The sequence below is a fragment of the Triticum dicoccoides genome, chromosome 7A, assembly GCF_002162155.2.
Source record: "Triticum dicoccoides isolate Atlit2015 ecotype Zavitan chromosome 7A, WEW_v2.0, whole genome shotgun sequence".
NCBI lineage: Eukaryota > Viridiplantae > Streptophyta > Magnoliopsida > Poales > Poaceae > Triticum > Triticum dicoccoides.
Window position 1 is genome coordinate 87,920,975 of NC_041392.1, and position 23,318 is coordinate 87,944,292.

Here is a 23,318-nt window from a genome sequence, read left to right on the forward strand (position 1 = left end):
TGTACGTAGCGTGATCGACGCGCGCGCGAGACCGTTTACCTTGCAAATATAAATTCAAGCAATGATGACACGGCCACTAATTAAACAATAAAGCCATGACAAGTCAGATGATCATCTTTTAATGAACCTTGAGGACAGAGCAGCGCCTGCACGTCCACATGCGTCCCTATATAAGCAGTAGGAGCACCCCTCAATGCCGCTGCAAGGACCTCAAGGAGCACTGCTATAAGCAAGGCTTTGATGGCCGCCATGGTTAGGAACCCCCTCCTGCTCCTCCTTCTTGTCGGCGTAATCGTGGCGCTATGCTCCGTCGTGTCCCCTGCAGCGGCCGGGAGAGCGCTTCTGCAGGATAGCAGCTCCGCCCGTGTTTTATTTGGGATTCGTGTCCGCACCATATTCTTCACCGGTGGAGTTAAGGTTCGTCCCAACCCGTACTCACGACAGGCCGGCGACTCATGGACCAACTTGTTGTGGATTTCTCAATTGAGTATTCCTTGTTTTCCTTTTCTTTGTCGTGGATTTCTTTAAATTGATACTGTTGTATGTATATGTGTTCTGCCTGGAGCTTCATTGTGTTTGTTGCCTGATGGTTGGTCTTGTATAATCTTTCCTTATATCTCTATTTTTCTAATTCTAATATTAAAGGGAGAATTGTTTCTCCACTTTTTTTTTCTCATCTGGTACGTTTTCGTATGTTGTTCCTTTTTTTCATGCGTTATATTTTTCGTCGGTCGTTTGTCAAAAAAATAAATTGCGGTACAAGGACTCAAATCCCGCCCACTTAGATTAATACCGCACGCACAAACCAGGCCACCTAGCGATCATGTTGTTTAGGAAAGAAAGAAAGATATCTCTTTATATTGGTTAAAACGAGTTTTGTAAAAACAATACACGGTTCGGCCGTAGTGATTCTCCTGCGTTTCCTTTTTTTTAGACTATCTCGCTTAGCTTTATTCAATCTCCAAAATGTTTACAGGAAAGGGAAGCTCCTCCGGTCAGCCTAACCAAACATGGCGACCAAAACTGAGTCTAAACGCATGCCTAGCGAGAGTGTGAGCCTCGAAATTCGAGTTCCTAAACTCATGAACTATTACAGCAAAAGTAATTACTAGATCGGTCTTTTATTTCATGTAGAATGGCTCCATACCCTGCTGCCGAGTCCCCCTTGATGTCATTCACCACCATCTCGCTATCTGAAGCAATATGAATCTGGTTCTCGTAAAGATCGTCAGCTGAAGATTGCCCTTCACATACTCCCAATGCTTTCAGCGTGTTAGGATCAATTATGTGTCTGAAAGTGACAGCTGAAGCCCCAAGAAATTTTCCTCTCTGATCCCGACAGACTGCCGCCACAGCTCCAAATCAGGAGGGGTGGGACCCGCATTGAAAATCAAGGGGAGAAAGAGATTCGTGGTGAGTAGTCCGTAGGTGGTTTCCGTGCCATCTAGTTCGTAAGTGTAGACTTATCGCGCCTCATCTACCATCATCTCCTTTCCGGTGAGACTGTCGCCGACGAAACCCAGCCCGTACATTGCATTGACCATGAAACATGCCAACTCACCATCGATATACTGAATTTATGCACCAGTCAACTCATCCAAAAGTCAGAACTGATGGAGGGAGGTGGGCAATATATTTCAACACTTCCCCTCACGTCTAGGCTATTTTAGTCCTTAGACATGGGATTGATGTAGGGCGCAGAATCGTTTTATTTAATACTGCGTTTGCAGGGTATTTAACTCAAGACCACTTAGCTCAGATACCCTATTAAATTCATGTGACAGCCAACTCATCCAAAAGTCCAAACTAATTGAGAAAGATGGACAATATATTTCAACATCTTGCCCATGATTGCCACATTAGCGTGATCGACGCGCGCGTGAGGCCGTTTACCTTGCAAATATAAATTCAAGCAATGATGACATGGCCACTAATTAAACAATAAAGCCATGACAAGTTAGATGATCATCTTTTAATGAACCTTGAGGATAGAGCAGCGCTTATGTCGACATGTGTCCCTATATAAGCAGTAGGAACACCCCTCAATGCCGCTGCAAGGACCTCAAGGAGCACCGCTATAAGCAAGGCTTTGATGGCTGCCATGGTTCGGAACCCCCTCCTGCTCCTCCTCCTTGTCGGCGTAATCATGGCGCTATGCTCCGTCGTGTCCCCTGCAGCGGCCGGGAGAGCACTTCTGCAGGATAGCAGCTCCGCCCGTGTTTTATTTGGGATTCGTGTCCGGACCATATTCTTCACCGGTGGAGTTAAGGTTCATCCCAGCCCGTAGTCACGACAGGCCGGCGACTCATGGACCAACTTGTTGTGGATTTCTCAATTGAGTATTCCTTGTTTTCCTTTTCTTTGTCGTGGATTTCTTTAAATTGATACTGTTGTATTTATATGTGTTCTGCCTGAAGCTTCATTGTGTTTGTTGCCTGGTGGTTGGTCTTGTATAATCTTTCCCTATATCTCTACCTTTCTAATCTATACCTACTAATAAAGCAAGGTGTGTTTCGTCAAATTTTTCATCCGTTCACCACCGAAAATAAAGTTTTTCTATCCGAGGTGCTACTAAACTCTTGTGTGTTTGTCTGCTAGAAAAGGAATTTTTGTATATGGGCCGCGCGTTGTGGCCCGGGGAAGCCAGCCCACATATTTTTCTGTCCACGCACCTGGGAAAATGCTATTTTCAGCACAGGGCGACAAATAGACGGAGTTTCGCACAGGACAACCAGTAATGGGCTGGCCCATTTTCTTTATTCTCTTTGTTACTTCTATTTTTGTTGTCCTTTCCCTATCTCTTTTTCGGTTTCAAGTTTTTTTTAATAGATTAGTTCTTAAATTAGAAATTCTCAAAAAATGTTCAGAATTAAAAAAACAAAATTTGGAAAATGTTCAGAATTACAAAATTTTGTTGCTACTTTGAAAAATATTTGGAAGCTGCAAAAAGTTGCTCATTCTTTTAAAATTTTATTTTTTTTCTGAATTGTCCGAGATTTGTAAAAAGAAACTGTTGGTTAAAAATGCTCTAAATTTCAAAAATATTCATGTTATAGTCAAATTTTGAAAATTAAAAATAATGTTCGTGTATAAAAGATACACATTTTCTAAAAATCTTAGGAATTTTCAACCATGTTCCTGTTTTAAAAATATGTTCACAAATTCAAATAATGTTCATGGTTTTATAAAAAAGTTGTTGTTTTTAAAAATGTTTGTGAATCTGAAAAGATGTTCTCTTTCATATTTTGTTCGTGTTTTTCAAAAGTGTACATAATTTTTCAAAAAACTGTTCAGGATTTAAAAAATTGTTTATGTTTTCAAGAATATTCAGAAACTTCATACCTTAAAATCCCATCGATTGAAAGGATTAAAAGGAAGAGTAGATTGAATAACTTATAGGCCTTACTCTTAAATGCCCTTGGTCAATGAATGAAATAGCGGATCGATTCCTTCAGAAGCGGGGAAACCAAGAAACTAAATGTTCCTTTTCCGTGTGCACACAGTGTTTTGCTTGCATATCTAATTCACACTGACTTAAAATGCATACTATTTTATCTCCCGTTGCAACGCATGGGCATATGTGCTAGTCTAATATTAAAGAGAGAATTGTTTCTCCACTTTTTTCGTCATCTGGTACGTTTTCGTACGTCGTTCTTTTTCGTGCTTTATTTTTTTCGTAAGTCGTTTGTCAAAAAAGGCGTCCCTATATAAGCAGTAGGAGCACCCCTCAATGTCGCTGCAAGGACCTCAAGGAGCACTGCTATAAGCAAGGCTTTGATGGCCGCCATGGCTCGGAACCCCTCCTGCTCCTCCTTCTTGTCGGCGTAATCATGGCGCTATGCTCCGTCGTGTCCCCTGCAGCGGCCGAGAGAGCGCTTCTACAGGATAGCAGCTCCGCCCGTGTTTTATTTGGGATTTGTGTCCGCACCATATTCTTCACCGGTGGACTTAAGGTTCGTCCCAGCCCGTAGTCACGACAGGCCGGTAACTCATGGACCAACTTGTTGTGGATTTCTCAATTGAGTATTCCTTGTTTCCCTTTTCTTTGTTGTGGATTTCTTTAAATTGATACCGTTGTATGTGTATGTGTTCTGCCTGGAGCTTCAGTGTGTTTGTTGCCTGGTGGTTGGTCTTATATAATCTTTCCCTATATCTCTATTTTTCTAATTCTAATATTAAAGGGAGAATTGTTTCTCCATTTTTTTCGTCATCTGGTACGTTTTCGTATGTCGTTCCTTTTCTTTCGTATGTATATGTATGTTTTCGTCATCTGGTACGTTTTTTACATGATGAACCGCATCCGGCATAATTCTCTATCACTGATCCATTTCCTACGAGCTTTCCATATATTGTTCTTCGCTTATTTACTTTTCCGTTGCTATTGCTATCATCACCACCAAATACCAAAAACATTACTTTTGCTACCGTTACCCTTTGCTATCGTTACCACTACTATCATATTACTTTGCTACTAAATACTTTGCTGCAGATATTAAGTTTCCAGGTGTGGTTGAATTGACAACTCAGCTACTAATACTTGAGAATATTCTTTGGCTCCCCTTGTGTCGAATCAATAAATTTGGGCTGAATACTCTACCCTCGAAAACGGTTGTGATTCCCTATACTTGTGGGTTATCAAGACTATTTTCTGGCGCTGTTGCCGGGGAGCATAGCTCTATTCTTTAAGTCACTTGGAATTTATATCTGCTTATCATTATGAAGAACTTGAGAGATTCAAAAACCAAGATTTATCCCTCAACTACGAGGGGGGTAAGGAACTGCCATCTAGCTCTGCACTTGATTCACCTTCTGTTTTAAGTAAGCTTGCGACACCTAAATCTGCTTCTGTTATTCGTTCTGATATGTCGCATGTTATTGATGATGCCACTTCTGCAATGCATGATACTTATGATGAAACTATTTCTATGCTTGATACTACTGTGCCACTTGGTGAATTTCTTGATGAACAACTTGCTAGGGTTAGAGAGAGTGAAAATATTGAATCTGATAATATTGATGAAAGTGATGATGAAGACTCTCCCTCTAATGAATATGAATCACCTGTTATTCCTGAGGGTTATGTTTTTAAAAAAGAAGTTGCTTTAGCTATTTTAGCTTGCAAATATAGATACGAACTCAAGAGGTTATTAGCTAAATGGAAGCAGCAATCTCTTAATGCTAGAATGAAACCTGGCCCTGCTTTTGCTATTTCACCTATCTGTGTTACTGATAAGGATTATGAATTCTCTGTTGATCCTGACATAATTACTTTGGTTGAATCTGATCCTTTTCATGGCTATGAATCTGAAACTGTTGTGGCACATCTTACTAAATTAAATGATATAGACACCCTGTTCACTAATGATGAGAGAACTCGTTACTTTTATATCCTTAAAATATTTCCATTCTCATTAAAGGGTGATGCTAAGATATGGTTTAATTCTCTGGATCCTGGTTGTGTGTGTAGTCCCCAGGATATGATTTATTACTTCTCTGCTAAATATTTCCCTGCTCATAAGAAACAAGCTGCCTTAAGGGATATATATAATTTTGTGCAAATTGAAGAAGAGAGCCTCCCACAAGCTTGGGGGAGGCTTCTCAAGTTACTTAATGCTTTGTCTGATCATCCTCTTAAGAAAAATGAAATACTTGATATCTTTTATAATGGACTAACCGATACTTTCAGTGATTACCTGGATAGTTGTGTTGGTTCTGTTTTCAATGAAAGAACACCGGATGAAGCTGAAATTCTATTGAATAATATGTTGACAAATGAAAATAATTGGACACTTCCTGAACCTATTCCTAAACCAACTCCGAAGAAGAGAGGTGTTCTATTTCTCAGTCCTGAAGATATGCAAGAGGCAAAGAAATCTATGAAAGAAAAAGGTATTAAAGCTGAAGATGTTAAGAATTTACCTCCTATTGAAGAAATACATGGTCTTAATTTACCGCCTGTTGAAGAAACATATTATCTTAATCCATTACCTATTGAAGAAACTCATGGTCTTGATAACCCGACACATATAGTAAAGGTAAATTCTCTCTATAGATATGATAAAGCTAAAATCTCTCTTACTAAGTTTGCTAGCCCGTGCTTAGATGAGTTTGATAAATTTATGGTTAAGTAAGAAGACTTCAATGCTTATTTTGGTAGACAATTTAAATACAATTCAAATATGCTTGAACACTTGGGTGATTATATGGCTAATGTCAAAGGTGAACTTAAACTTATTAGTAAACATGCTTCTATGGTTACCACTCAAGTAGAACAAGTACTTAAAGCTCAAAATGATTTGCTCAATGAATTGAATAGTAAGAATAATGATAATGATGTTAGAGTTATGACTAGAGGTGGTAAAATGACTTAGGAACCTCTGTATCCTGAAGGCCACCCTAAGAGAATTGAGCAAGATTCTCAGAGAAATAATATAGATGCACCTAGTCCTTCTAAAAGGAAGAAAAAGAAAAATGATAGGACTTTGCATACTTCTAGTGAACCTATTGCTGAAACACGTGAGAATCCAAATGATATTTCTATTTCTGATGCTGAAACACAATCTGGTAATGAACCTGAAACTAGTGATAATGTTAATGATAATGTTCATGATGATGCTCAACCTAGCAATGATAATGAAATAGAAATTGAACTTGTTGTTGATCTTGATAACCCACAATCAAAGAATCAACGTTATGATAAAAAAGACTTTGTTACTAGGAAACATGGTAAGGAAAGAGAACCATGGGTTCAGAAACCCATGCCTTTTCCTCCCAAACCATCCAAGAAAAAGGATGATGAGGATTTTGAGCGCTTTGCTGAAATGATTAGACCTATCTTTTTGCGTATGCGATTAACTGATATGCTTAAAATTAATCCTTATGCTAAGTACATGAAAGATATTGTTACAAATAAGAGAAAGATACTCGAAGCTGAAATTTCCACCATGCTTGCTAATTATACTTTTAAGGGTGGAATACCAAAGAAACTTGGAGATCCAGGAGTACCCATTATACCATGCTCCATTAAAAGAAACTATGTTAAAACTGCTTTATGTGATCTTGGAGCCGGTGTTAGTGTTATGCCTCTTTCTTTATATCGTAGACTTGATTTGAATAAGTTGACACCAACTGAAATATCTTTGCAAATGGCTAATAAATCAACTGCTATACCTGTCGGTATTTGTGAGGATGTGCCTGTTGTAGTTGCAAACGTTACTATTTTAACGGACTTTGTTATTCTTGATATTCCTGAGGATGATAGTATGTCTATTATTCTTGGAAGACCCTTTTTGAATACTGCAGGGGCAGTTATTGATTGCACTAAAGGCAATGTCACTTTTGATGTTAATGGTAATGATCATACAGTATACTTTCCGAGGAAACAACCTCAAGTTCATAGTATCAACTCTATTGGAAAAATTCCATCGATTATTATTGGAGGTTTTGAATTTCCTCTTCCTACTGTCAAGAAGAAATATGATATTCTTATTGTTGGGGATGAGCATTTCCCCGTTGAGGTAACATAGTGTTATTCGAAATTTCTCTGGTTCCGTGTTATTCGGAATGAGTTCGTTAATAAGACTTGATCAACCTTATTAGTGGATTCCTTTTGATGAGCATGAGATGGATGAAACTAGAAGGCACAACCTTCTGTACCCTCCTTTTTACTTTCTGTTATTTATATTAAATAAAATAAAAATAGTATTTCTCTGTCTGCTATCTGAATTATCCGTGCAATAAAATACCCCGAAAATAAAAGCTCTCCAAATGCCCTGAAATTTAAATATGATTTTTTTTCTAGAATATTCGAGAATATTTGGCACCGGGAACACAAAAGGGGGGGGGGCATCCACCTGGCCACGAGGGTGGAGGGCGCGCCCTACCCCCTGGGCGCGCCCCCTGCCTCGTGGGCCCACGGTGGCCCTCCTCCACTTATTCCTGCACCCACACACTTATTCTTCCTCCCACAAACACGAATATCCCGCTCAAGCACGAGTTCTAGCTCATTTTGCTGTGATTTTTGATCTCCTTGCTCAAAGCACCTCTCACAAAACTGGTTGGGGAGATTGTTCCTTGGTATGTGACTCCTCCATTGGTCCAATTAGTTTTTGTTCTAGTGCTTTATTCATTGCAAATTTGTGCTGCCTAGGTGACCATGTTCTTGAGTTTGCATGTCAAATTTATATGGTCAAAAGTAGTTTTAATGCATGATATAGGCTCTAGGCACTTGTAGGAGTTGTTGCTATCAATTTTGTTAAGTTTGGTTCACTTCTGTTTGAAGTTACTAAAAATTTCAGAATTTTTCAGAAAATAATGAAGAGATTTTTGAGGGGCTCATCGAGCCGAAGCTCGAAGGAAAAGCAAAATGAAAAGCAGAGAGACCCAAATATAATCTACCTCACACCGCGGAGGTTCGGCCGTGTGAATGGCCTTCCGATGATTTCCTGAGAGTAGTCGAGATTTATGATATTTTTTATGAATTGGCTGAGAATGCAGGCCTCACCGCCTTCCTCCACGACCAACGCGACCAGTATCTCTTACTCACCAATATCTTTGTGCAAAACTTTCATTTCCATTCTAGGAGCTCACCACCTACAGTGGAGTTTTATTTATATGATGAGCATAAGGAGATGTCACTTTATGATTTTTGTCTGGTTTGTTTGGTCCCTTTCGAGGGCACGACAGAGGAACCACATCGCGGCGATGTGGATGGGTTTATTGATATCATCATTGTAGGGGAAACGAGAAAGGTTTCTGATGCACGAATCACTAGCATACATTTTCCTGTTTTACGCTACTTTGCAATATTTGCCAGTCGTTGCTTAATTGGTCGTGGAAACTGTGGAAACCTTAGTGTTCCTGATATTATTATTTTGTTCCACGGTTTATTCAGTGATAACTCTGTTAGTATGGATGGTATTATTGCTAAACGGTTAAGCCTGAAGCATACAAAGGGCCCCATCTTTGGAGGCATCTATGCTGCACGCCTAGCTGCACATTTTAACATACCTATTAGGCATTATGAGAAGAAAGAAAAATTGTTGCCTCGTGTTTATTTAGATTATAAGAGTATGGTGGCACACGATTTTATTGTTAAGAATAGGGAAGGGGAGCTTAAATACAAATTGTTCTTTCATAAACATCATCCTGAGACTATTACCCTGCCTGCTCCTTCCTTATTTGATTTATCTTCAGGCCAATACCTTGTTCCGTTAGAGGCTATTCACGCCTACCGGAACCCTACATAAGCCACAGAGCTAGAGTCGGAACCACAAGTTGATCCTCCACGACAGTCTAATTACCATTGGGATCCGAAGATGATTGCCAACCAGTGGCAATCAGCGTCTTCTTCATCGCAGTACGACCCTAACTATTACTATGGATATCCGCCAGGCCAGCCGTGACCATAGACCAACTTAGGCCAAAAGCCTAAGCTTGGGGGAGTACGTATTTCCCACCGACATTACATTCATGTTCACACACTCATTGCTAGATGTCAGTGCTCATACTTTTTCATTGTATCATCCAGGCTAGTTTATTTTCCTTTTTATGCTTTTGCGTGTTTAATAAACCTTAAGAAAAACCAAAAGAAATTAGTTATACCTTTTAATTAGTTTGCTTTCCATGCTTGTAGTAGTAATTAAAAAGAAAACCCAAAAAGATTTCATGTTCTTCTTTTGCTTGTTGGGAGTTTTCCCGTGTAAATAGTTTTATTTCTTTTCTTTTCTTTGGGGGTCGATAGGAGAAGACCATAATTAAATTATTGAAGCGGCTCTTATATGCATTATTGTTGATCTGACAAAAGAGCCCATATTGTCTTGTCTTCTCATGTTTATTGAATGATTGCAGATTCCAACTTAGTCCAATGCACGTGCACTGTTATTATTACTAACATCATTCGGTCGTGCAAGTGAAAGGCAATTATGACGATATATGATGAACTGATTGAGATGAGAAAAGCTGGTATGAACTCGACCTCTCTTGTTTTTGTAAATATGATTAGTTCATCATTCCTAATTCACCCTATTATGAATAAACATGTTTGCAATGACAACTAGAGATCATAGTTTCTTGTGCTATGCTTGATTAGCTAGGAGCTTATAATGGTTTACCTTGCGTGCCAACATGCTATTAAAATGGTTGTGATGTGGTATGATAGGGTGGTATCCTCCTCTAAATGATTTAAGTGACTTGACTTGACACATGTTCATGCATGTAGTTAAAACAAAATCAACATAGCCTTCACGATATTTATGTTCATGGTGGGTTATATCCTACTCATGCTTGCATTCGGTGTTGATTAATTTTGATGCATGTTCATGACTGTTGTCGCTCTCTAGCTGGTTGATTCCCAGTCTTTTTCTAGCCTTCATTTGTACTAAGCGGGAATACTGCATGTGCATCCAACTCCATAAACCCCAAAATTATTCCATATGAGTTTGTAAAAGTTTTTCTTTATCACTTTCAGTTTATCAACTGAATTGCTTGAGGACAAGCAAAGGTTTAAGCTTGGGGGAGTTGATACATCTCCGTCGTATCTACTTTTCCAAAGACTTTTGCCCTTGTTTTGGACTCTAACTTGCATGATTTGAATGGAACTAACCCGGACTGACGTTGTTTTCAGTAGAATTGCCATGGTGTTATTTATGTGCAGAAACAAAAGTTCTCGGAATGACCTGAAACTTCACGAAACGTCTATTTGGAAATAATAAAAAATCCTTGCAAAAGATGAAGACCAGGGGGCCCACACCCTAGCCACGAGGGTGGGGGCGCGCCTGCCCCCCTAGGGCGCGCCCCCTACCTTGTGGGCCCCCTGGAGCTCCTCCGACCTCAACTCCAACTCTATATATTTGCTTTCGCGGAGAAAAAAAATAAGAGAGAAAGGATTCATCGCGTTTTACGATACGGAGCCGCCGCCAAGCCCTAAAACCTCTCGGGAGGGGTGATCTGGAGTCCGTTCGGGGCTCTGGAGAGGGGAATCCGTCACCATTGTCATTATCAACCTTCCTCCATCACCAATTTCATGATGCTCATCGCCGTGCGTGAGTAATTCCATCATAGGCATGCTGGACGGTGATGGGTTAGATGAGATTTATCATGTAATCGAGTTAGTTTTGTTAGGGTTTGATCCCTAGTATCCACTATGTTCTGAGATTGATGTTGCTATGACTTTGCTATGCTTAATGCTTGTCACTAGGGCCCGAGTGCCATGATTTCAGATCTAAACCTATTATGTTTTCATCAATATATGAGAGTTCTTGATCCTATCTTGCAAGTCTATAGTCACCTATTATGTGTTATGATCCGTTAACCCCGAAGTGACAATAATCGGGATACTTACCGGTGATGACCGTAGTTTGAGGAGTTCATGTATTCACTATGTGTTAATGCTTTGGTCTGGTACTCTATTAAAAGGAGGCCTTAATATCCCTTAGTTTCCGCTAGGACCCCGCTGCCACGGGAGGGTAGGACAAAAGATGTCATGCAAGTTCTTTTCCATAAGCATGTATGACTATATTCGGAATGCATGCCTACATTACATTGATGAACTGGAGCTAGTTCTATGTCACCTTAGGTTATGACTATTACATGATGAACCGCATCCGGCATAATTCTCTATCACCGATCCATTGTCTATGAGCTTTCCATATATTGTTCTTTGCTTATTTATTTTTCCGTTGTTATTGCTATCATCACCACCAAATACCAAAAACATTACTTTCACTACCGTTACCCTTTGCTATCGTTACCACTACTATCATATTACTTTGCTACTAAATACTTTGCTGCAGATATTAAGTTTTCAGGTGCGGTTGAATTGACAACTCAGCTGCTAATACTTGAGAATATTCTTTGGCTCCCCTTGTGTCGAATCAATAAATTTGGGTTGAATACTACCCTCAAAAACTGTTGCGATTCTCTATACTTGTGGGTTATCAGGGCTTAATTTTTTTTGTTCCAGCGCGAGGGGAGAACTTTCCTACGCACTCATTTGCCAAATATTGGCATGCCAATTTTTGGCATCAAACCAACCATGCTAGAAATCATCCATACTGACATACTAACATACACATGCATACACTGATACACCCAAGACATCGAACTGTTACAACCAAGGGTGAATTGTGCCCACTAATGTAATTAAAATAGCTTTACTTTTGTTCCTACACACCATATGTTTCATTACCACACAAACAACATATTCAGTACAACACCACATTGCTGAATATAGATAGTAACAAGAAATTTCCACTGCAAAATCATAGGCTCCGCAAGCATTCCCCCAAAATAAACATCCAATTCCTTAAAAAGGATACATACCTGATTTACAAGCTAGTAAGGGGGAGAAAGGCTGCTTCATGTTGTTGCCCATTTCACCTCCCGTTCCCTGAATCACACACGCAAAAGCACGCTAGAATTCTCACATCAGAAGGCATATCAGACGACACATGACCCAAAATCGAACACAAAGGAAAGGAGATCTCCTTCAAATACCTGCGTCATGGTAAGAGCTTCAGAGTCAGTCGAGGGGTGTTGTCGTGCTGAGGATTGAGGAGGCCCAGGGAGGGCGGCCGGCGAACTATGGACAGAGACTACAACCAGCAGTTGTGGGCTGGGGCTGCGCACTCACGCAGATCGATGGGACTGGGTGGGGAACCAATCAACCAGGGGTTCTCAAAAGTGGGGAGGCCGGGATTACGGCTGGTAGAGGATGGCGGCAGAACAGGAATAGCTGAGTAGGGAGGCGACGGCGCGGCGCGACCGCATGAGCGCTGGAGGTTGCGAGCTAGATTGTGCATCGTGCCTGTGTGTGTGTGCAGTGGCGGAGAGCAGCGTGGATCGATCGTCGGTGTGAACCAATAGGCATGGGCCTTCGTTTGTTCTGCGTTACAGATGGGTTGTACCCCGGGCCTATACGAAAATCTATCTAGGTAATAGCTAGGAAAAAATACCACGCCCCGGGCCTGGGCCCTAGGTGCCCAGGGCCTGGCTCCGCCCCTGCTCAATCCCACAGTATGTTTTACATATTTCACAATCCTCTTGACAACTTTCCAATGTATAATGGTGGGTGCATGCAAATATGATAAACTTGGTTAACAGCAAATGAGATATCTAGGCGTGTGAGAGTCAAATACTGGAGTGCTTCCACAACACTTCTATACCTTGTGCCTTCTTCCTCCTGAAATGGCTCTCCTTCATAAGTTGAGAGTGTTTCCGAGGAAGACAAAGGTGTAGTTGCAGGTTTGCAGTTCTTTATTCCCATACAAGATAGAATCTTAGTGGCACATTTTTTCTGATTCAACACTATCCCATCTTGTGTTTTCTTGACTTCAATGCCTACGAAGAAGTGCAAGTCACTTAGATCCTTCAAAGCAAATTCTGAGCTCAAATCATGCAGAAGAGCATTAGTATCACTTTGTGAAGATCTTGCAACTATAAGCACAAAGATAACTATTTTTGCCTTGTTGTAAATAAACAAAGATGTGTCAACTTTGGATGCAATCAAGCCAAGACCTCTTAACTAGGAGCTTAATCTAGAGTGCCATGCTCTAGGTGCTTGTTTCAAACTTGCACACATAATGCGGTATTTTCTTGTCTTCATACCCCGGTGGTTGTTTCATGGAGACCTCCTCTTCAAGAACACCATGCAAAAACACATTATGTACATCTAGCTGTCTCAAACTCCACCTCCGGATATGGCAATAGCTAACACAAGTCTTATAGTTGCAAAGTTTACAACATGACTAAAGGTATCTTTTCTCTTAGGAACTGACCAACCAGAGGGCGACAACTAGCTTAGCATAGATGGGTACAGAAGCAGAGAAACGCACGAGCTTTATTCTGACGATGGGCTTTTACTTTGGTGGTCGACTCTTTTACGTCTTTCCTCTCAGAAACTGGCCAACCAGAGGACGACAACTAGCTTAGCATAGACGGACACAGAAGCAGAGAAACGCACAGGCTTTATTCTAGCGATGGGCTTTTACTTTGTTGGTGGACTCTGTTTCTGTCTTTTCTCTCAGGAACTGACCAACTAGAGGATGACTACTAGCTTAGCATAGATGGGCACATAAGTAGAGAAACACAGAGGCTTTATTCTGGCGATTGGCTTTTACTTTGGTGGTCGGTTCTTTTTATGTCTTTCCTCTCAAATATGACTTTTCTTCAACCTTATTTTGTGTTGCTCTTTAGTTTATCTAATAAGAGCATGGTTAATAGTATAGCCCGACTATATAAAAATGCCATTCATCAAGAGTTCTATGTAATTTTGATTTGATTTTATTTATTTTGAATAGAGGGAAAGACCCTGAGCGCGTAATTTGATACACTGTGGATATTTGCATCAACCACAACGACCACCATAGCAGACCAGGTTTATCAGTTGCTGGCAGTTCCAGCCTCGGCGGCAAGCCGTGCCTGGATCGTCCCGGCGTACTCAACTAGCCTGTCGACGTCCTGGAAGACGGCCCTGGCGGCGTCCAGCTCGCCGAAGCACTCCATCCACGCCGCCAGCAGCGGCGCCTTGCTGGCATCAAAGAAGTTGTGGCCGGAGAGCCTCTCGGTGACGCGCACCCACGGGACCATGCCGCCGAGCAGGACGTCGACGTACCCGACGCGGTCACCGCCGAAGAACCCCTCGGAGCGCTCCCCCAGGGCCCCCTCCAGCGTATCCACCGCCGCGACGGTCCGCCGCGTCCATGTTGAGTAAATAGGCAATTTCTCGATTAAATTAATCCATGAGTAAATCACTAGCATGGCATTGACTAAGTTGATGACGTACTGACTCTGATCTAAACATGCACGTACTAAGCAAACAGTAGACAAATCTACACATACTGCTAATATGAAAATAATCAGGAGCGGGATAAACGAGTTATACCCTCCAGTAGGCCACGCAGAGGCCGCGGCTTTGGTGGCAGCAGCGGCGTCCTCGGCGACCTTCTTGTCGGCTTCAGCTTTCTCGGCGGAGCGGGATAAACGAGTTATACCCTCCAGTAGGCCACGGCTTTGGTGGCAGCAGCGGCGTCCTCGGCGACCTTCTTGTCGGCTTCAGCTTTCTCGGCGGCGGTGGACATGGTGATGATGAAGGCGACGCGGACGTAGAGGAAGTAGACGATCGGAAGCGAGCAGTCGCGTAATCGCTGCCCAAAAACCTATTCGCCCCTCACCCCGTACAAGAATCAGAAGGGCGTGGTTTCGGAGACCTGCTCGTGAGCAGATGTGATCTGTTCATGGAGGCGAAGAGGCGAGGCGGAGGAGGAGTGCGCGAGGGCCTCTTTCTCTTCTCAAGCTCCAATAGCATGTAGAAGAGAAACCCTTATAAACCACTCCAACTCTCCTTCCACTTTCAGGGTGGGACTAAACTTCACACCACACCTAGTGCTATATAATCCACATGGGCCCTTAGAGATTTTTCAGAAATTGCAATATGGGCCTAGAGCCCATCTCAGATTTCAGCAGTCCACTCCGCCCTCTCCTCGTCCGTGCCCGACCGCATGACCATCCCCCACGGCGCCAGCAGCTCGTCGTCCACGAAGGCGGCCCAGAAGCGGGCGGCGGCGCGCTCGCGGGGGTCGGCGGGGAGTAGGGGCGGGCGGGTGTCACAGAAGGCCTCGTCGACGTACTGCACGATGACCCGGGACTCGCAGACGGGCTTGCCGCCGTGGATGAGCACCGGCACCGCCTTGTGGACGGGGTTGGAGCGGAGGAGCAGGTCGCTCTTGTCGGCGAAGTCCTCCTCGATGTACTCGTAGGGCACGCCCTTCAGGTGCAGCGCCAGCCTCGCCCTGGCCACGTACGGGCTCGCCCAGTTCCCCAGCAGCTTCACCTCCTCTCCTCCCGCCATTGCAGCTCCTCCCTCTCCTCCCGTGGAATTCTCTATCGATGGTAGGTGATTAACTAGTGTAATGGGGTGGACTATATGTAGAGAAAGAGTATCAACATGTGTACATCATCCATGAGGCTGAATTATGCCGACGATTTTTCGCCCAACACGTGCTCGTGCATACTCGATCAGCAACATTGGGGTTGGGGGGATAAATATGTTTCCATCTTCCCTCCTCTAGATAGTAACACTGCAACGTTTCGGCAACCCACCCACTCCCGGAATCCACGGAGCGAGGAAACTGCAGCTCCGTGATTTTCAACTGCAGCTCCACCCGCTCCGGGAGCGGAGTTGCGGAGCGGCGCGATTCCGAACAGGGCCTTAATTGGGTCTTCAAGCTAGTGGGTATATCCAACTATCCAAGCAAGCTTCCAGGCTCTCTACCAGAACTTGTTTCGAATAACTGAAGCACCACTTGCTCCAAAATGAGATGTCAGTTATTGTAGTTATTTCGACGAAGGGTGGATCAACTTGTTAAAAAAAGTGCATTTTCACTGTCAAATACCATATCAAAGTCAATGGGGATGTTACTGAAACAATCACACCCCAGAGAAGGCTTCACCAGGGGACCCATTTTTCCCACATATTGGATGTAATAACGTGGCATATTATATTACGGGACAGAGGAAGTATTTTTTTTTATTGATGTGGTGGGGTTCTCAGCCATGCTACACATGAGAGGGTCACTTAGAGGAATTAAGATATGCGGAGGAGCTCCTAGTGTTAGTCACCTGCTTTTTGCAGATGATTCCTCAATGGAGGCCAATTCAAACATTGCTCAAGAATTCAATCACATATCGAATATATATGAAGCTTGGTCAGGAGAAATCATCTATTCCATTTAGTGAAAATATGAGGACTTGGCAAGGAAGAAATGAAGAGCAGTCTGAACTCTGAACATTATGTTGGAGGGCCTTTCGTCAAAATATTTAGGTCTTCCAACATAGCCCTGCCTCCTCTTGAGTCTTGACAGTCCGTGGAACTTGACACTTGACAGCACATGTTACCTGTGTGTAAATTCAGCCCAGTTTGTTCTGAATTCTGTTCATCCTTCCACTGAGAATGTTAAATGAAAAAAGAAAAGAAAAAACATGTGAGATGCCTTTGTGCCGAGGGAGTTGAAAGTCCATGCATGTCTCTATGGCATTCGGCTCGGGACGGCCTGGACAAACCTGTCGGTGTGCCACTGAAAATAAATTGGAAAATGACTCTGCTTTTATTGTTTCTCCTTTGCAGGGAGAGGCATACAGTCACTCCAGCCTAGGTTATATCCTCTGTGCAGTCCGGCAAGAAGCACCAGGTGCAGTTTCACCAAATCAAAAGAGACCAAAGCGAATTAGCACATGAGGTTGCAGATCATGCACTTGTCTCTGGAACAGAAGATAACTGGAATGCGCAACTTCCCAACAGAATTGCTCATGTAGTTGCTGTTGATTGTAACTTGTACTTTGCGTTAAATGAATTTGTGCGGTTGTAAACTCCAATCTAATCAATAAAACCAAGGTTGTCTAGTCCTGGAAAGTTTGAAAGATTGTAAAGCATGTACTCCCTCCGTAAAGAAATATAAGAGTGTTTAGATCACTACTTTAGTGATCATACTTTTTCCAACTAGGATCATGAAAAGGAAATATGTCTGCTAGAAACATCCTTATGTAGTACTCAATCTGTAACAAAATGTAAGACGTTTTTTATGCCCTACGCAAAACCAAAAAAACTCTTACATTTTGGTACGGAGGTGATACTTTTCTCTGATTGATTGCTGAGAATGACAAATAAAGATTATCAAGCTGGGGTTAGTAGCACGGTGATGCTGATGCTTTAGACAAGATTGACATGGAAGAGCCATCTTACACTACATATATCCTGAAGCACATGAAAAAGAATGGCATTTCCAACCTGCTTGTACGATGCACACTAGAACTTGAAACAAACAGTTGGAATAGAAAGCTCCCAGACATGGAGTCCTGGAGAGTGACAGGAGCAATTGGCGACCCCGGCTGACTGAATCCGCTACTAATCTAAGGCTGTTTCTATGCTCCCACTTCTACCTGCCAATATATTGAAAGCCAGCGGTTGGATCTCAAATAAAAAATAAAAAAATCCGGCCTTATCAGTAAAATCAAGGTTGTCTAATAGAGTTCTGGAAGAGTTTGAAAGATTGCAAAGCATGTGCGACTTGTATGTTGTTATCATACTTTCTCCATCTAGGATCATGAAAAAGAAATCTGTCTGCTAGAAACATTAGAGGTTTTAGATCACTACTTTAGTGGTCTAAAACATCTTATATTAGTTTACAGAGGGAGTACTATTCTGTAATTGATTGCTGAGAATGACAAATAAAGATTATCAAGCTGGGGATAGCAGTAGCACAGTGATGCTGATGCTTTAGACAAGACTGACATGAAAGAGCCATCTTACATTACACTACATAATCCTGAAGCACATGAAAATAAAGGGCATGTCCAACCTGCTTGTAGGATGCACAACTAGAACTTGAAACAAACAGCTGGAATAGAAAGCTCCAAGTCATATGCACATAAACCTGGGAATAGTTTTGGTCTGAAACCATAGTTTCAATTTGGTTTTCCTGTTGGACTGCTTTGGTTTGGTTGAAATGGGTTGAGCCTCTATTGTAATTTGGTTTGGTGCGGGCTTCTGTAATTAATAGATTGGGTTAGTTTGGTCTGGACAGAGACAAATTGGTCTCATACCATTTTAGTCCATGGATAAAAACCAGTCTAACGACCAGTTTGACCTCATGTCACACAAGACTGGCACTAGGTTTGGGAGCAGCCGCAGCCGCAGCCGCAGATGAGCGACATGAGTGTGCGTTCACCTAGCCAACTCCTTCATGCAGAACATGAGGAGCCCAAAGCCGAGGCCTTGGACGATGTTGTTGACAATGGAGACTCGACCTTGCCGATGTGGCCGACGAAGGCGACAGTGACGAAGCCGATGAGGAACTGGAAGACCCCGGTCAAGATCATCGGCACAGCGATCTGCCAAAGGGTCTTGCACATATCCGGCAAGGTCTTGCAGCCGGCGACGGGCCACCGTCTCCGCGGACGGCGCCACCATCTGCTCTTCCGGTGCACGCACGGAGTACGTACACTGAAGCTCTTCAGACCAAGCACACACCAAGCTAGCCGCTGTTCGTACATGCTTCATGCGTTTCGTAGTTTTGCACGTACAGGTCAAGTTTGGGTTCCAAGTCCAACGTTCCAGTTGCTGCTGACTAAACCATAGTTTGAAACTTTGGGTTCAAACCATATCTAGAAAATGGTCTGGATGGATTTGGCTTGAAAATAAATACAGTTTGGATTGGTTTGGATTGTACCATTTGCAATCTGGTTTTGTTCGGCTTGAGCGCTGGACTTGTACATGCATGGGTTGGCCTGGGTTTAGTTTGGATTACAAACCATTCCCAGGTTTATATGCACATATGGCATATCTATGGCAAATTGCAGATGTCTGAGACAAAACTGTTTGAACTGGAAGCTCTCAACCATGGGGGTTAGCTAGCGGCAATGTGCACACATGCATATCCTTGGAAATTTGCAAATGTACAATAGTTTTGTAATCAGTTCTAGTACTTCAGGGAGAGACCAGATGAGAAAACATAGATGTGTTACTTTCTAGTGCCCTGGTGCCTATCAGCTACTACACTAAAAGATACTGCATCCAGTCTTGAACTTACATAAATCCTGTCTAACTCCGATCCACCTTATTATTGAGCCCTCCAATTCCATCAAAGTGTAATTCTGCAGAGCTGGACACTATAGTCGATCCTTGTTGAACTTGAAATGGCATAAGTGTGTATTCTCCAAGAATTTGAGGCATAACCATTGTCGATGAACCTCCAGATGGTATTGCAGCTGTCACAGATGGATTTATGTTGCTAGTGGTAATAGCCAAGTCAAATGTTCTCTGCTCCAAATAAAGTCATAAAAATGACATGGATGCTCAGGTGTTTGCTACAAATAAAAAGATGAGAAACAAATATACCTGAGATGTGATGCTACTAGCTGGGCCATCCAAACAAACAGGTTGCTGACTCTGTTTCAGATTGCAAAACTGTTAGCTTAAAAAATACATGAAAATAATATTGTTGAACAACTGAGAACAAGATTAGATACCGAATGTTCCATAACAGGTTGTTCTAGAATACCATCCACTGATGATTTTCTATTTTTTCGGGGCCTTTTCTTGTTTAAATTTGTGGAGGAAGCCTGAAATAAATGCAAAATTAGCGAGTTTTTATAAAAAGTGGCTTACGAGCAAACGTAATATAAGCAACAATACCTTTTGTTCAGCTTCCTTCTTCTTTTCGTTTGCTTGACAAATAAGCTTATCAAGCATAGATTCTTTTCTCGGTAGAGGACATCCAGCACACCTGACAGCTATTGGACTTGGTATAGTTTTACTTGTTGTCTTTCCATTCGAAGGTGCATCTTCCCGTGTAGCAACATGTTCCTTAACATTTTCAGAACTTGAGTTGCTAGAGAATCGAATTTTCAGGGTGTGAAGCTCTTCCATCAAAGCATTGCATGAATCATCTGACATGGCGCCTATCTCTGCAACTGGGTAGAAAGAATTGCACAATCTATCAAAACGTTCTGCAGCAGGAGTGTCTTCCATGCCGCCATATGTGCATCTGATAAAGTTGTGCTTTCTATTCACATTTTTTTTCCACCGATCAAGGACGTATTGTGGCGGAACCTCCTTGATTTTCTTGTGAGTGAGCACACATAACACATGCCTACAGAGAATACCAGTGAACTCAAAGCGGCGACATGAACACTTAACTTCAAACTCTTCCTCACTGAAGTATACATGGTGCACAATATCTTTTCTCCATCCTTTATCTTCGTCAATCAGCACATCCTCGGTGATTTCATACGTTTCTATCGCCCCCTCCTTTTGCATCAACTTCCGATCACAGTACATAGTTTGTGTTAGCTCTTCTTGAAATTCTTTGAACTTCGAATTCGTATAGGCTGATTGAAATTGCTTCTCGATGTCAAAGTGTGTGACACGAGGTATGGTTGAACTCTTGTTTACTCGTATTTCAGCCGGGTCATTCGGCTCAAGCCTTCGCTTGACACGGAAGTCTGACTTTTTGTTGCATCTGAACCGCCGAGGTTTAAGTGGACTTAATGTATGATTATGATCCAAAATGACCGTCGAAAGATGAAACCTCCCATCGGGAGCACGGGTGATATTGATTTTAGCTTTACATCCTGTCCCGGCTGTTCGACTTGGCTTCAACATATTTCCTGAGTTGGACTGAGCCTTACCATAGCGAGAGCAGGAATACGTAAGGTACTTCAGTTGTCCATTATCATCACGGTTTGAGCTCCTTCTCGTCACACCAAAGCCTTTTGCTTTAGCATATGTGTTGTAGTACTCTCTCACCTCATTCTCGGTACCAAAGGACATCCCCACTTCAGGTTCTCCAAGTGATCCATCTGGTTGAGCTTCAGCAGGGCCATGTGCAAGCTCCACATTGCTTTCCCTTCGTTGCGTAATGCCGTCGTCATCGCTCGAAATAGACATGTCACTTGATTCTTGAACACCACCGATCCCATCATCCATTCCTATAAATCATGAAAAAATTAATCATTCTCATTCAAAGGCAACATAACATATTGACCTAAATGCTGGCAATCTAACCATGAACTTGTGAGCTTCATGCTGAACTTAACGAGCATATCAAATCAGTAAATGGTGCTCCGGATGCACTACAACGTTTACACGCAAAGGCATTGATGATCTGGTCAAGAAAAGCTAGATGAAAGATGCAAAAGTTGAGCAAGAACTTTGCCTGATCAGATAAGTAACAACCCCTCTTACAGCCAACTCAAGAGCACGGCCATTACACATTACAGAGAGCCAGACCTGACTTGGCACAAACCAAACACACACAGCCTACATGACCTGATCGAAAATAGCTAGACGGAAGGGGCAAGAATTGAAAAGGAACCTCGCCTCCTGGCTCCCCGTCCTCGAGCTGGGTCAGGCACACCGGCACGCACTCCACCCCCAAGTCGTCTTCTGCTTCGGCGGCGCCGCGGGGTGTACTCTGATGGGCGCCGCCCGGTGATACTGTGATGGGCGGCGGCCACAGCGGTTTAGGCGGTGAGACTGTTTTTCTGCCGCAGAAATCTCGTTCAGCAATTAGGGCGAGGGATTGAGGGAAAGCAGGAGGCGGCGATCTGGTCGATCTGGGAAAGCCGAGCTGCCTTTCTGGGTTGTTTTTTTTTTACGAAGAGCCTTTCTGGTTTTCTCTTCCCTACGTAAATAGCTGCACTTTACCTTCTCCATTTTTTCTTCTCTTATCATTATCATTCACCGGCGTGACCCAGTTGATCGCGAGATTTCTCGGGTTCATTTCTATTCAAAAATATGTGTCCATTCCCTCAAAAAAAAAATCTTGTGTTCATGGCATGAATTTCTAGGGGAAATTAACAAATTGCCGGAGAAAGGAAAACTGAATAAGAGGCGGCGGGATGGGGGTGGAGAGGGCAGGGCCGGCGAGAGGACGCACCTCGGGAACGCCTCCGAGCCGCCGCCAAAGAAGCGCGCGCCCGCACTGGGGCAGGGCCGGCGCTGCCGCGGCTAGACGCGCGCGTTGGTGGCGCGGAAGATGGCGTCTCGCGGCGAGGCCGGCATTCCGTCGAGCAGCTGCCGCGCGTGGCGGGGGTGGGCGCGGTCGCGGTCGCGGCCGGCGGTCTTCCTACGCCGCCGCGTCGGGATGACCTCAACGGTGCTTTGAGGAGAGGTATAGGCTGGGTGGTGGAGACGAGCAGGCACGCCGGGCTGGAGCAGGGGTGGGCCGCGGCGAGGAGCGAGAGCGAGAGCGAGAACGGAAGAGCCGAGGCACGGGGAGCATTTCGTTTGCTAGTAGCCGCTCTGGAATGAAAGAAAGTAAGAAACAGAGCAGAACAGGGGAAGGCCGTGAAATTTTCAGATACCACGAGCAACAAACATGCTCAAATTAGGACCTAGCCCAAATGCCCGCGGTAAAAAAAATGCCTTTGTTTGCGCTTCTCAAAGTGATGCATGACAAGGGACCGCCAAAACACAGGTGGATAAGAGCATCTTCACCTGTCCTTCCAGGAAGGCTCCCAAGAGCTTTTTTTTAAGGCCCGGCAGTAAAAAAATGTTCCACTCATGTTCTCAAAGGCTCGTTTTTCGCCGGATTTGATAAAAGTTAGCCCCGGCGCTCGCACCCCAAACCCAGACCTCCGGATGGCAGCTGGGGACGCCGGCGCCATCTTTTTTGCCTCTTGTGGCCCACCTGCAACCACTCTCCCCCCATATTCTCTCCCCCCGTCGCTTTCTCCTCGTAGAGCCCCCGTCTTCTCTCTTCCCGTGCCAGCTCCGCCCGCGTCCTGGCTGCCCGACCTGCCTCGGTGCCTCCGCACAGCAT

The 23,318-nt window shown here is 43.4% G+C and overlaps 2 protein-coding genes across 8 annotated transcripts; both read right to left on the reverse strand.

Moving 5' to 3' along the window:
* Window positions 1-14,312: 14,312 nt before the first annotated feature.
* On the reverse strand, window positions 14,313-15,903 carry LOC119332697 (probable glutathione S-transferase GSTU6). 5 transcript variants are annotated; one of them, XM_037605849.1, is made up of 3 exons: window positions 15,468-15,903; window positions 15,160-15,165; window positions 14,313-14,695 (listed from the first exon to the last, which is right to left on the reverse strand). In XM_037605849.1, exons 1-3 carry the CDS (start codon window positions 15,845-15,847, stop codon window positions 14,380-14,382), a joined length of 702 nt encoding a protein of 233 aa, XP_037461746.1. In that variant the 5' UTR covers window positions 15,848-15,903; the 3' UTR covers window positions 14,313-14,379. The 5 variants fall into 5 exon arrangements, with proteins under 5 accessions (XP_037461746.1, XP_037461748.1, XP_037461749.1 ...); XM_037605851.1 differs by lacking the exon at window positions 15,160-15,165 and adding an exon at window positions 15,324-15,329; XM_037605852.1 differs by lacking the exon at window positions 15,160-15,165 and having other exon boundaries at window positions 14,313-14,702; window positions 15,469-15,903.
* Window positions 15,904-17,553: 1,650 nt separating this feature from the next.
* On the reverse strand, window positions 17,554-22,906 carry LOC119331492 (protein FAR-RED ELONGATED HYPOCOTYL 3-like). 3 transcript variants are annotated; one of them, XM_037604652.1, is made up of 6 exons: window positions 22,434-22,906; window positions 20,189-21,483; window positions 20,023-20,115; window positions 19,892-19,942; window positions 19,584-19,813; window positions 17,554-17,934 (listed from the first exon to the last, which is right to left on the reverse strand). In XM_037604652.1, exons 2-5 carry the CDS (start codon window positions 21,479-21,481, stop codon window positions 19,595-19,597), a joined length of 1,656 nt encoding a protein of 551 aa, XP_037460549.1. In that variant the 5' UTR covers window positions 21,482-21,483; window positions 22,434-22,906; the 3' UTR covers window positions 17,554-17,934; window positions 19,584-19,594. The 3 variants fall into 3 exon arrangements, with proteins under 3 accessions (XP_037460549.1, XP_037460547.1, XP_037460548.1); XM_037604650.1 differs by lacking the exon at window positions 17,554-17,934 and having other exon boundaries at window positions 19,497-19,813; window positions 22,434-22,904; XM_037604651.1 differs by lacking the exons at window positions 17,554-17,934; window positions 22,434-22,906 and adding an exon at window positions 21,870-22,105 and having other exon boundaries at window positions 19,497-19,813.
* Between the last annotated feature and the right edge of the window lie 412 nt (window positions 22,907-23,318).

What these genes read in the sequence shown, in the direction of transcription:
- LOC119332697 (XM_037605852.1), bottom strand. Translation starts at nt 15,847, where the DNA reads ATGGCGGGAGGAGAGGAGGTGAAGCTGCTGGGGAACTGGGCGAGCCCG. An exon ending in CACGGACGAGGAGAGGGCGG is followed by an intron (nt 14,703 to 15,468) that starts AGTGGACTGCTG and finishes CTATTTACTCAA; the next exon opens with CATGGACGCGGCGGACCGTC.
- LOC119331492 (XM_037604652.1), bottom strand. Translation starts at nt 21,481, where the DNA reads ATGGATGATGGGATCGGTGGTGTTCAAGAATCAAGTGACATGTCTATT. An exon ending in AACCTGTTATGGAACATTCG is followed by an intron (nt 19,943 to 20,022) that starts GTATCTAATCTT and finishes AATCTGAAACAG; the next exon opens with AGTCAGCAACCTGTTTGTTT. An exon ending in CTAGTAGCATCACATCTCAG is followed by an intron (nt 19,814 to 19,891) that starts GTATATTTGTTT and finishes TATTTGGAGCAG; the next exon opens with AGAACATTTGACTTGGCTAT.